Genomic DNA, 11855 nt, shown 5'->3' with positions numbered 1-11855 from the left:
TTCATATACTTCATATTGATTGTATTTTTGCATTAGTTTTTAAAACTTTTCTCAGCGACATTAGCGTGATCATCAACCCCATTCAGTCTCCCTAAACTTGAAACGATTTCATCCCTGATCAGGACAAGAAAATAACAGTATTATCTCCGTCTTCTTTTCTACCCTTACTGATCAAGTCATCTTTGTAATTTATGATCCACATCCAGAGATGCAGTAGTTTACCATACTTGGCGTGAATATTGCCTACAATAAATAATTATTTCAATCTTGATCATTTGTACTGGATTATACTGTGATGGTCAAAAACCGAAAATGTCTCGGTCGGTAAGAGTAGAACAATCACATGCCCTCAAGTATAAATTTGTTCGAAGAAACTTTCTGAAGGTTTAGAATGAATACGGAGTCAACCGAAATACCGCAGCACTGCTTCCATGCAATACTAACCAGAAAAACGACAACTTGACCGATAAAGGACAGACTGTTATATGCCCTTTAAATCGAAATTTAAAAAAATTGATCCTTCGAAAAATTACAGTAAAGATACCTTATGTTGAAAAACTGGAATTACTAAATTATATTTTCCTTCAACATAGGTATACAATTTCCGATATTCTTGGAAAGGATAATCGGAGTTTACAAAAAATTTTCAGAGTCTGTGGGTGTGCGTTCAAAATCTTTGACAGAATTTAATTACAAAGTGGTGATTTACTATTTGTCCACCAGGAATTAGGAATCAGGAGAAAGATATCTGATTTCTAGACAGTCATAATTCGGTGTTACAGTCTTATACCGAGTAATCACTGCTATTTTTATATTATCCCGTAGAGGTGTCGAATAACGGCTGCACATACTTGAATTTATGCATTATTAAATATCACTCGGTCAGATATAAGCGAGTATTTAGCATGAAATTCACGAATTTATTCCCGCGTTGTTAAAATGCCTCCCTGTTTCATATTTGGTCATAATCAGAGGATGCCACAGTCACGGTTGCAGCCGCACACGTATAATTCACAATTCGTTCGCAGCAGTTCAACTTCACCGTGGCGTCCGCGTGGCAGACTGAAGATGAGCATGGAACCCCGGCCGTGGAAAGATCCCTCGATCACTGGCGCGGGCTTTACGGACCATTTTAGCGGGCAATGCGAGACCGGGGTCCAGAACTGCGGAAATTCTCTTCGACGCCTATGCCGCTCCACGTCCACTGTAGGCTTCCGCTGCTTCCCCTGATCGAACGAACACAAACTGCGCTTCTTCTCCCACAACTAAACAACAAGTCGTACGTTTACGGCAACCTTTTTACGCAAGCTTTTTACCAAATTAAAAATCTCTCGCAATTCTGGAATGTTCTCATTGCAAATTAAGATGGTTTCGGAAATTTTTTATAATGTATTCGTTGTATAATTTTTGCAGGAAAAGTTTGAATTATTCTGATACAATGTCTTTAATTTGTATAGCATTTCTGAAAAAAAACTCGTATTCTTTCAGAAAAACTCCGAGTTCTTGTCCTTCTGGTCATTTCTGGCCAAGTTAGTTATAGAACTTTATTTTCATGGTATTGCGTATGGAAAACTGCACAAGTCAAAATTTATCAGGATATAGTTGAAATTAACTTTTCTGAAACGCATCTGAAAATATCTGTACACATCTGTAAACGGATATTTTTTAAGAGTTACGAACACTTTTCAGAATTTTTCCAACATCATCGAGGTTGTGCCATAAATTTACCAAATTCAATTTTCTGCATAGAAATTAGGACATTTCCACGAAATCCCTGAATATAAATAAGAAATGATCATACATTTTTCAGCAAAATTGAGAAACTGTAACAACTTCACATTGTGAATGATTCATAGGAACTTCTGAAAATTTTTGAAAACAATTTTCACCATGTTGCGTACATTGAGTATTTATTAAATTAAGATATTCGAATCGCTTCAAAATGGTGGATAACTACACGATTCGCGGTCTTTGTTTGTTTGGGAAACCATTTTTCAGAAATTCATTGAAACTTTAAACAGATTTTATTGTTTCCATAATCAATTCAATGCTACTACTTGTTGATCAATACTTATGTCAATATTAAGACAATCTCGAAAAAATAAAGCATTTAAAGATACGAGCATGAGAATTGTTTTTTTTATTCAAGGAGAAGCATGTTAATGTCGGATTGCAGAGAATAGTAGTTAATTCCTTTTCTGAATAAAATCACTCGTCTCGCAGTCAATTGAACAATTCCAAATTGACAAATGAACATTTAAGCTTTTGGTTGTAATTTTGGTTTCCTTTTTTTTTCTTGCATTATCAAGAAAATTATCGTAACTTGTGAATGTTATGTAAAAAAAACCTTGATTTGATAAATACGTTTCCTTTCTAGACGCGTATAAAAAATCCAATCAACTTTTGCAGTAACGTATCGAGAACGGAAATTGGCACATCGCCAATATAGTGCTATGGTGGCGAATTAAGATTAGAAATATGATACCTACTTTTTCAAATTCACACACGTGTTACTTGGAATTTACTATTCTTCTTATCTCACATCCGGGGAAAACCGTCTACAAAAATACATTCAAGTTCTCTTCGGTCTCCCGAATTGTTTTCATCCGCATTATTCCACGCGTTATCGTTAATGAGGAAAACGATAACGTGACCCCAACTCTCCCCCGAAAAATCACACGGATTGACATGATTACCGCAGGTGTCTGGTTGCCGATTGTGTCGCCAGAGTACGCCAACTACAGATCATGTTCGATGAGGCAGAAATCTGCAAAGATAAGCCGACCGACCCAACATAATATATTCTTCAGTCAACAATAAACCTAACACGTTGACGGAAGAATTTTATTTGAATATGCCACTGCTGGATAGAAATTATGCAACCAATCGAATTTTCTATACTTTGGTAATTTCTTGAGCTTGAAAAACTATGACACTCGTCTGATTTTATCGAAAAATTTTGATTAGTGTTCTTATCTTTAAATATTGAATTTTGATCAAATTGTTAACGAATAACGTGTATTTTAGATGCAAATTGATGATAATAACAACAATATGCAATATGAAACATGATGTAATTCTATATATTAGTCAAACACACTGATATTACACTTATGTATTATCTGTGCCAAATAAAACTCTTGAGACCTTTCCATTATAGATACTTTCTATTCACTGATAGATTAACACAGCCGCAATATTACGGTACACTTACAGAGCGCATTTTGGATAGACATTAGAACAAGACGGTAATGCAAAAAAAATTTTGGAGTCAAGGCTATCAATCATTATATATAGTGTTGAAACTAGTAAATGAGGATTATAAAAGTGCTTTGTGGTAAAAATTATTTTAAATAACTTTCAGAAATGTCTATAAAATTACTCAAAATGTAGATTTCCATAAGATTTTCAGCGGTTTGCCAAATCTCTGACAAATTTTAGTAACTATCACAGTTTGTAGAAATTGAAACATTTCTTCGCAGTAAATTAATTTTGGCAGATTTACAGAAAAACGTTGATATTTATCGCGAGTTCCTAAAACTATTCGTAATTTTAGTTTAATTGATATTCTTTTAGTGATATGTTCAAATTTTTGTCAGCTGCATATTGCAAGAATTAAATTCAACTGTTTTAATTTCTGTGTGAATATTTTTTATCAGTACCATCGCCGTCAGTACTAGCTAAAGTTTTAGAAACAATATCAGTACTTCACTATACTTTTAATCGTATAGTGAAGTTTAATTGACACACCAATTATGACAGGCTATTGAATTTGTTATCAATGCAAAACCTGTCGATTATCGTTTTGCGCTATATGCTCTAAGGTTTTGCAGCAATTATACTAATATGGCGGCCATATTTAATTATAAAAGTTGTTTTTTATTGCATATTTTTCGTTTAATCGACTCTATGACACAAAACGAGAGTTCAACAGTTTGCACGATATTTTCTGTGAATTGATATTTGTTGAATTCATCAAATAGCATCAGCTAATTATTCACGACTGATTGTAGGAAATATTGTCTGGCATCCGATGACACTGAAGAATTTTAAACTTGGCTGACAAGGAAACAAAAAAGCAAGTGTATTTGGTTGGAGGATTTAAAAACTGGCGAAAAATCAAGATGACCGATCTTGACACAACCAAATTCCAGTTTTCATCGAGAAATACCTGTAATCGATAAATAAATCACTGCATTTAAAACAAAATTGGTATAATAGAAATAGGTATAATTTGCGAAACTTGTTTCTGAAATATTGCATACAACTTACCTAATTCCGTATAACTCATAGCATAATTGAAGTTGACTTTACACTATATTGCAGAGTACCTAATGCTTCGGATTCGACTTTAAGAGGATGGTCAGTCTTTACCGACGCCGTGAATTTCACTTATTTTGATTATTGTCAAAGCCTAAGCTTCACAGATATGAAAATCATGGTGAAAATACAATGAAAATGCTGCAGTCAGCGTAATTGTACAATGCCAAATTATACCAATATGAAAATAAAGTTTTGTTTTACGCCACAATAATGCCAAGAAATGCAGTCCTACAATTAGATTATCATATACTGTAGGAATACATTTCCTGGCATTGCAAACGCATGAAACAAAAAAGTTTTTGAATATTTTTGTTCAGAATTACACGTAGAATTGCGCAGACAATGACATTTTCACTTGAGTGCTTTGATCATAGTAAAAGAAAGTGACGTTTTACTTGGTTTATAATGACTGACTATAACAGCATTGGAGTACTAACGAAGCAATATATGCAATTCAGTTATCAGTAGTGTACTATAACTTTGAAATGAGTGAAAAACCATTGTTTTGGGGAGTAGAAAATTGTGATTTTAATGCAATTAGCTCACTCCGTCGGCATTTCGATCATCTCTTAGTCTAAATTAAAGATATGTTAATATTGAAAAATGAAAACAAAACAATAAGAAAATGATATAATTTTCATTATTCAACAGCCTTAAATTAACACAATATTATATTTTATAATGTTTATACATAAATTTTTCCGTGTTCAAATAATTAATACATTTACAATATTATTATTATTATTATTATTATTATTTTTTATAAGCTAACGAAATAACTTTCATGGCTTTTTGTAAAGCTGTTGCAAGTAAATTAATTGACCCATATTATTAAAGGGTTATTTCTCGATGATGGGTAATAATCTCAGTGAAATCAAACTTTGAAAACATATAGTGCTCACACGAATACAAAACTATTGCATATATTCTGTCCAACACGTCGTCATGCAAAAAAGGACCATATTCTTTACCAGCCTAAATTACAATTCTAACAACACCCGGTAAAGAACGGGAAAGATAATTATCTCACGATTTTGGCGATGTTCATAATAATTGTACGTAGCAAACAAGTAAAATCTGAATCAAACCCACAATTCAATAATGTCCATTCCGAACAGGAGTTTTATAAAAAGCGAACATACTTTCATTTACATATTGATTATATGAAGAAACATTAAAGCAATACTGACAAAAGTACGGTAAATCAGTGGATAATAATAAATTGTAAAGAGGAATGAATAATGATGTGTTATTAAACTCAAGGGACAGTATCTCGTTAGTATTAGATAATCGACACAAATACTCAGGAAATGAATTACTTGCTTTAACGTATCTAATATATGAAGCTACTTCATTGTGTAAGAACGGAGATAGGAATTACTTGATTGGAAAAAATAGTTCAATAGTATTAAAAATTGGTCCAGGAATCACTTCTTATGACTGAGTTGGGTAATACAGTCACAGAGTTTCGTGTACTTAAAGCATACGGCGAAATGTGTTAACTTGAAGTGACCAATTGATTTAGAAATGTAAATTTTCACTTTAGAAGTGAAGTAAATCACCACCAAATCAGTCGAAAAATCGAATTCAACGAATGTCTTTTTGTGACAGCACACTAGCAGCCATTTATGAATCATAAATTCTGACCACGACTGCAGAAGAATGAAATTGTGACTCGAGGAAGGATTGAATGATTGCCATTATCTCTGTGTACTTCCTTTTGCTTTCAAATTTCTTCATTCACTGCTTAAATTTGATTACAAAGCCCTTACAACACTATCAAACGATTATTATAATATATCTACTTTGAAGACTGGGTATTATTGGTTTGTTATATATTGGTACTGTTGCTGTGATACTAATGTACAGTGCAAGCTTAATCGGATGACTCAACTATTGGTCATTTTTTTTTTTTTTAACAAAGAAATGAAAAATTGATAAATTACTGAAGACTGAACGGTAAAACAAGCTAACTGCGCAAAACTTACAAGGAGAGTATCTCACCTCTGAATCATGAACTCTACACAAACTTCGAGGGTTGTTTCCTCGGTCTTAATTACGAACCCTGCGATGTGTACTTTCATCTAATAGGCCTTTCAACACTCTGTTCACAATTGATTATATCACCAGTTTGATAAGTGAAATGGAGTAACAAACGAAACCTGTCGTGTATTTTTGTCTTACATATTAATTTTCATTGACCTCCGATGAAGTGTCAATTATAGCATCTGATAAATTTGGTTGCGATTAACCTGATCAACCTAATCAAATTACCAATCAACCTGATCTATTGTAAAGTGAAGGAAGGCTCAATAGATGAAACCATACATAAGCAACTTCATATTTTGGACCAAAGAAACACCCCTGAAAGTTCTAACAGAATTCATGATCCAGGGGGCTTATACATTCCATGTTAGACGCCGTTTCTTACTTTACCAATATACCTATGATCCAGTAAACTTTATCAAACGCGATGGAAGTACTTCTTGATAGCTAATAATATTTTACAAAGATAAAAAACAACTGCATTCTCGAGACTGAGGTATGCCTAAATTTTGAAAAGGCGCGTGTATTACCCTCGCGTGTACATAGTATATGCGATATTATTGTTATCGCGCGTTAATTTTAATTGAACAACGAATGAATCAACATTTTTACAATAATGTGTGTGAGTTATATATTTCGAAAGAAAATTTATTGGAGGAGCGCGCTAACATCCCAAATTTTAATAACCCGATCTTGACCGATGGTTAGCAGCCTGCGACGCGGGGCGTCTAAATCCATTCCAACTACGCTGTGTTTAGCATCGTGAAATGATGCCAATGACGTTTGGCTGTGAAAAAATTTCATTATTATCGTAGCATAAAGCGGAATATAGTATGTGAATTGGACTTCGTTTTTTTGGATTTTAGGATACTATTAACGAAGCTTTAGGTCATCTTTGGAACAGTTTGCATTATTTTTGGTATATTAAATACCAGAATAATTAGAAGTATGAGCAAGTAGCGATGGAATTTTTTCAAACAACCAAATGGATTGAGTTGCAAAAAAAATTCATTCGAAGCTACTGAATTCCAAAAAAATTACTTGTTCCAACTGACAAATATTTGGTTGAAAACTGAAGTATTCTCTGGTGATGTATCATCAAATTTTTTAAATTTTATTACTACTTTGGTAAAAAAAATGGTGAATATCTAAACTTGAAGAGAAAATTGATCGTTGCTATACGACCGACTTATAGTTTTCATGTAATTTTTAAATAACATTTGCTGTAAATTTTTTTCGGTATTGATTCACAGTTTTTTCTAGTTTTCTATAGTTTTTGAATCAGCAACAAATAACTTCACTGTCCCAGATAAAATTGTGACGCGAAATCAAGTATGTAGCAAATATGTGACACAAAATTTCTAGACACTTTATATTCAAACAACTTCTCAGCGCAGGAAATTCAATTATAAGATTACTAATGCCATCATTCTTTTACTCAAAATTGGATTAACCTTAGGGATACCTTAGCTTCCAAATGCAAAACCTAATCTTTAATCATGTTTGGTAGGAGAGTCAATTAATTTGCGTTACGATTTTAGGAATTTTTGCAAACTGACTAAATGACAGGAAATTTACAAGACAGAGTGCGTTTAAAAAATCTAAGAAATTCAGAATATTTGTCAAGCTTGCTTTTTTTTGCACCACTTACTTAGCAGCTTTAAGTTGAGTATGGCATGGATCACAGACTCGTACTTCAAACTCAAAACCCATGTTAGGAATGGGTATGCGTTGAGTTGTGCAACGAGCACAAAGCGCTCGACCACAGTGGCGGCAATGATGCTGCCTTAATCCAAGTTGTCTTTGATCCATCATGGCTTTGATATTCCAGAAGAAAGGTCGTCCGCAAGACTGGAAATAGCAATGAGTCACTTCTATGCATAGAATATTGCAATGTGCAATGATGAGGGGGACTCAACACTTTATTACCTGGCACGTGTCAGATTCAACCCAAACCGGGGTTTCTTTCCGGTTGGCGGTCATGTCCCAAACTACGATCACTCCGTCTTCACCGCCAGAAAGAAGTAAGCGTTCTGCATTTGCATAGCACAGAGCTGTTACCTTATTGCTAGAGGAAAACAAGCCATTTCATTACACTACTATTATCAACGAATGAAAAAGACAATAACTTTATCCAATAAATATTGAAGATTTCACGAGTTTGGTAAATTTGATATGTTTTCAGAGATTTTGAAGATTTCAAATAATTTCATAACATTTCAGGGATTTCAAAGATTCCACAGCGTTTCAGGGATTTCGTGACGCTGAAGTTAGTAACGTTAACATAACGAAACATCAGGGTGAAAATCATTATTGTCCAAATTTAGAATGACTTTCAAGGAGGCTATTTTTCAAAATAAAAGTATATTTATCATGGTTTACTATATTTCAGACATTCCTATGGGTGCGAAGTCACGATTTTTCATAAACCTGCATCGTTATAGTAACGTTACTTACTTCATCCCCACCGAATTTCAGGGATTACAAAGATTTTACAGAAATCTTCAGTGATTGCAAACAGCTCTTAACGCTGCAGAGATTTTAGGGGTTTCAAAAGGTTTCACAAGAATTCATATAATCCATAATGCTTGTGACGGGCAGAATTTGGTTTGAAGAATAATACATACTGATGCCCTTGAAGTTCGTATGCAGTGCCTTGGCAACCTCCGATATCCCAAACAATAACACTTTGGTCAAAGCTCCCAGAAAATAAAAGATCTTTTTCAGAATTCCAAGCGAGCGTGCGAATGCTTCCCGTATGACCTTTTAGAGTGGTGATTAGAGTAGCACCAGTGCTTTCCAATTTGAGCATGGATATCTGTCCCGAATAATCTCCGACAAAAGCATGTTTGGTCAATGATGCAAATCTGTAATTATGTCAAGGTTTTTGCACCAGATCTTCGAGCGCTGCCGATCAAATCTAGTTCAATCGAATTGAGTGTTCTTTAAAATCAAAAAAATTAATGCAAAAGGATACTGCAACGCCGTGAACCAAGCATCCGTTTGAAAAGAACCAAGCCTTTGTCCGGTTTCTGAGCAGTGAAATTGAAAAAGCTTATCTCGGCCGATACTGAGTACCCATTCACAATTCAGAGCAAATATAATTCCGGTAACTCGGCCTTGATGAGAAAGGCACTCTCTCATTGGAGTCATGCGGTTGTAGTCAGTTTCCAATATAAAGTCCTTTGAAGAATACGAACAATATATTTCCACATTTGGTATTCCAGGGAAGAAATAACACAAGACAATCCTGGTATTCAAGGCATTTTCACATAATTGATAAATAAATTATTTCAAAGAATTTCAGTTCTGTTATATTTTGTGACTATAAATCACTTTAGAAACAATGTTTCACCATAATTTTAAGGACTGTGTTAAGCCATACAAGAATATCAATTAAAGTATTAAAATTTCAGGTTTTCCTTTTGAGTTTTATTCTTCTTCATGAAAATACCATAAAATTTAAGCGCAAGAAATAATGCAATCTTCTCTGGAAGATAAACTGATTGGACAGTTTAGTTGACAAAAAACTCTGATAGAGTTCAAATTTTTTCTGGAACTCAATTACATACATTAATAGCTCCGTTTTCTAAGCCGACAAACAACTGTCTCGTTTCTGCGCAGTAATGCATCGCCGTTGCAGCTGCGCCCATATATTGGCATACGCTGGGCCAATATTGCCCTGAATCGCGTTTTAGCCATACTCTGACGGTCCTGCATAAAAATCGAAAATTAGAACAAATAATCACATTTAATAAATAAAATTTTTGAATAAGAAGAGACCTCAATTTGATAGTGACGTTGCATAGAAGAAAATTATTCAATTTATGGACAAAGACAAAATTGGTGTTTAAAATATAAATCAACAAACTAACGACTATTTAGCTGTAATTAAATTTAACGAAGTGGAATTCGTTTGGATTACGCAAGTTGAAAATAGAGTTACATTAATTCTTGTTGTTATATTAAATGGGGTTTAATTATTTTGTTTTAACTGTAAAGTAATAGTCATAGTGAAACGATGATTTTCATTCAGGATTTCCCCATACTAAGGTAGCTTGTGGTAAACCACAAAACATATAATAGGGAAAATTTTACGACAAAGATTTATAATAATTTTGTAACAAAGCGGAAAAATATTTTTTGTCGTAAACTCAAAATTTTAGACCATGTTATCTACCTAAGAGGAGAAAGGTGAAAAATCTGGTTTTGTATACAAGGGAGAACTGCTTTGAGAGGTTTTATTGGCAAAATAAAAGTATTTCTAAACCACAGAATTTGATCAAAGACAAGTAGTGTATTCTTAGGTTTGTGAGATTCAAAATATAGTAACAAATCACCAAGTTATCGGTTTCCTTAGTGATTTATGCAAGATTAAAAGCAATTTTTCCACGATTAGTCAGAGGTTAGGATGTCCATATTTTCAAATTCAACAGAGTCATAACATGCCCGGAGATGAACAAAGGTTATTTATGCGAGTAATTCAATTCACCAACTTTATTTCATAGTTTGATCATTATTACTCAACAAATAGGGCCGTATTTTGAGGGACCTAAAAAATACGGTCCTACGCTACTCAACTGTTTGTCTGTTGAACGGATCCTTAAAGACCTGGTGAAACGCGCAAATGACTTTACCCTAACAATGTCTGTACATAGCAGCTCGAAAAAACGTAAATAAGAATGTGAAGAGGCTGAAGTACAGATACAGTTGAATTTTTTTCACACATTCGAAATTCGAATGTTGATCAAGTCTGCAGACTCGAATCTTCACTTGCAAGATTTTCTATTATACGGTGTAGGAGCAGATTGAACTAACGTTCGATACAATGCGGAGGAATTAATGCGTAATATTTGGGGTTGAAAGGGCTTACCTGTCATCGCAAATACTGATAACACCGTCTTCTCGGGGAATGATTATCGCCCCATTCACGTCGTCGTTACAACCTTCTAATTTCGATAATAGAATTGGTTTCCGAGTCGTACTAAATCTTTCGTTGTTTACACCCGGTGCTGGCTTAATTTCAGCTGCCATTTCAATTTTTTTAATGTCGTAACCTCGCCTGTATGATTATCATTTGACAGTTGTCAGACTTCGACAGTTCCTACAATCGCGGATTTACGAATATCTTGAGATCTCCAAGCCTGCGGATGGTTCGTGAAATGAATTAGTACGCCGCTTTTTGTTGGCAGCAATTCCAACGATGTTCCCTCTCTTGCTCCACGAAGTATCGAAGACTTTGATGCTGTGTCTCACTCCTAGGGAATTTTTCATGCTGTCATTTATTTTTTGAATTTCAGAAAACGATCTTTGCCAAGTGACATTTTCTTCGATAACAAATTTACGCGCCAAATTTTGATAACCGTTATTTGAGATAATTAGTTTCTTTTCAACACATAGATATATTTTAATCTATAAATGATTCTTTCCGCCGCGCTGGCGTGATGAGCTACATCGTAGTTGGCCTCGTAATAAAAACCGAGATG

The 11855-nt window shown here is 34.2% G+C and overlaps 1 protein-coding gene across 2 annotated transcripts; it reads right to left on the bottom strand.

The window, feature by feature from the left end:
* Positions 1–6241: 6241 nt before the first annotated feature.
* Positions 6242–11536, bottom strand: LOC124404850 (WD repeat and FYVE domain-containing protein 2). 2 transcript variants are annotated; one of them, XM_046879301.1, is made up of 7 exons: positions 11243–11536; positions 9942–10083; positions 9347–9552; positions 8997–9236; positions 8299–8437; positions 8021–8220; positions 6242–7156 (listed from the first exon to the last, which is right to left on the bottom strand). In XM_046879301.1, the coding sequence occupies exons 1-7, from the start codon at positions 11401–11403 to the stop codon at positions 7018–7020; spliced, it is 1227 nt and encodes a 408-aa protein (XP_046735257.1). In that variant the 5' UTR covers positions 11404–11536; the 3' UTR covers positions 6242–7017. The 2 variants fall into 2 exon arrangements, with proteins under 2 accessions (XP_046735257.1, XP_046735258.1); XM_046879302.1 differs by lacking the exon at positions 11243–11536 and adding an exon at positions 11147–11169.
* Positions 11537–11855: the final 319 nt, after the last annotated feature.

This window comes from Diprion similis, chromosome 3 (genome assembly GCF_021155765.1).
Source record: "Diprion similis isolate iyDipSimi1 chromosome 3, iyDipSimi1.1, whole genome shotgun sequence".
Lineage (NCBI taxonomy): Eukaryota > Metazoa > Arthropoda > Insecta > Hymenoptera > Diprionidae > Diprion > Diprion similis.
This window is presented reverse-complemented; position numbering and strand designations above follow the sequence as displayed.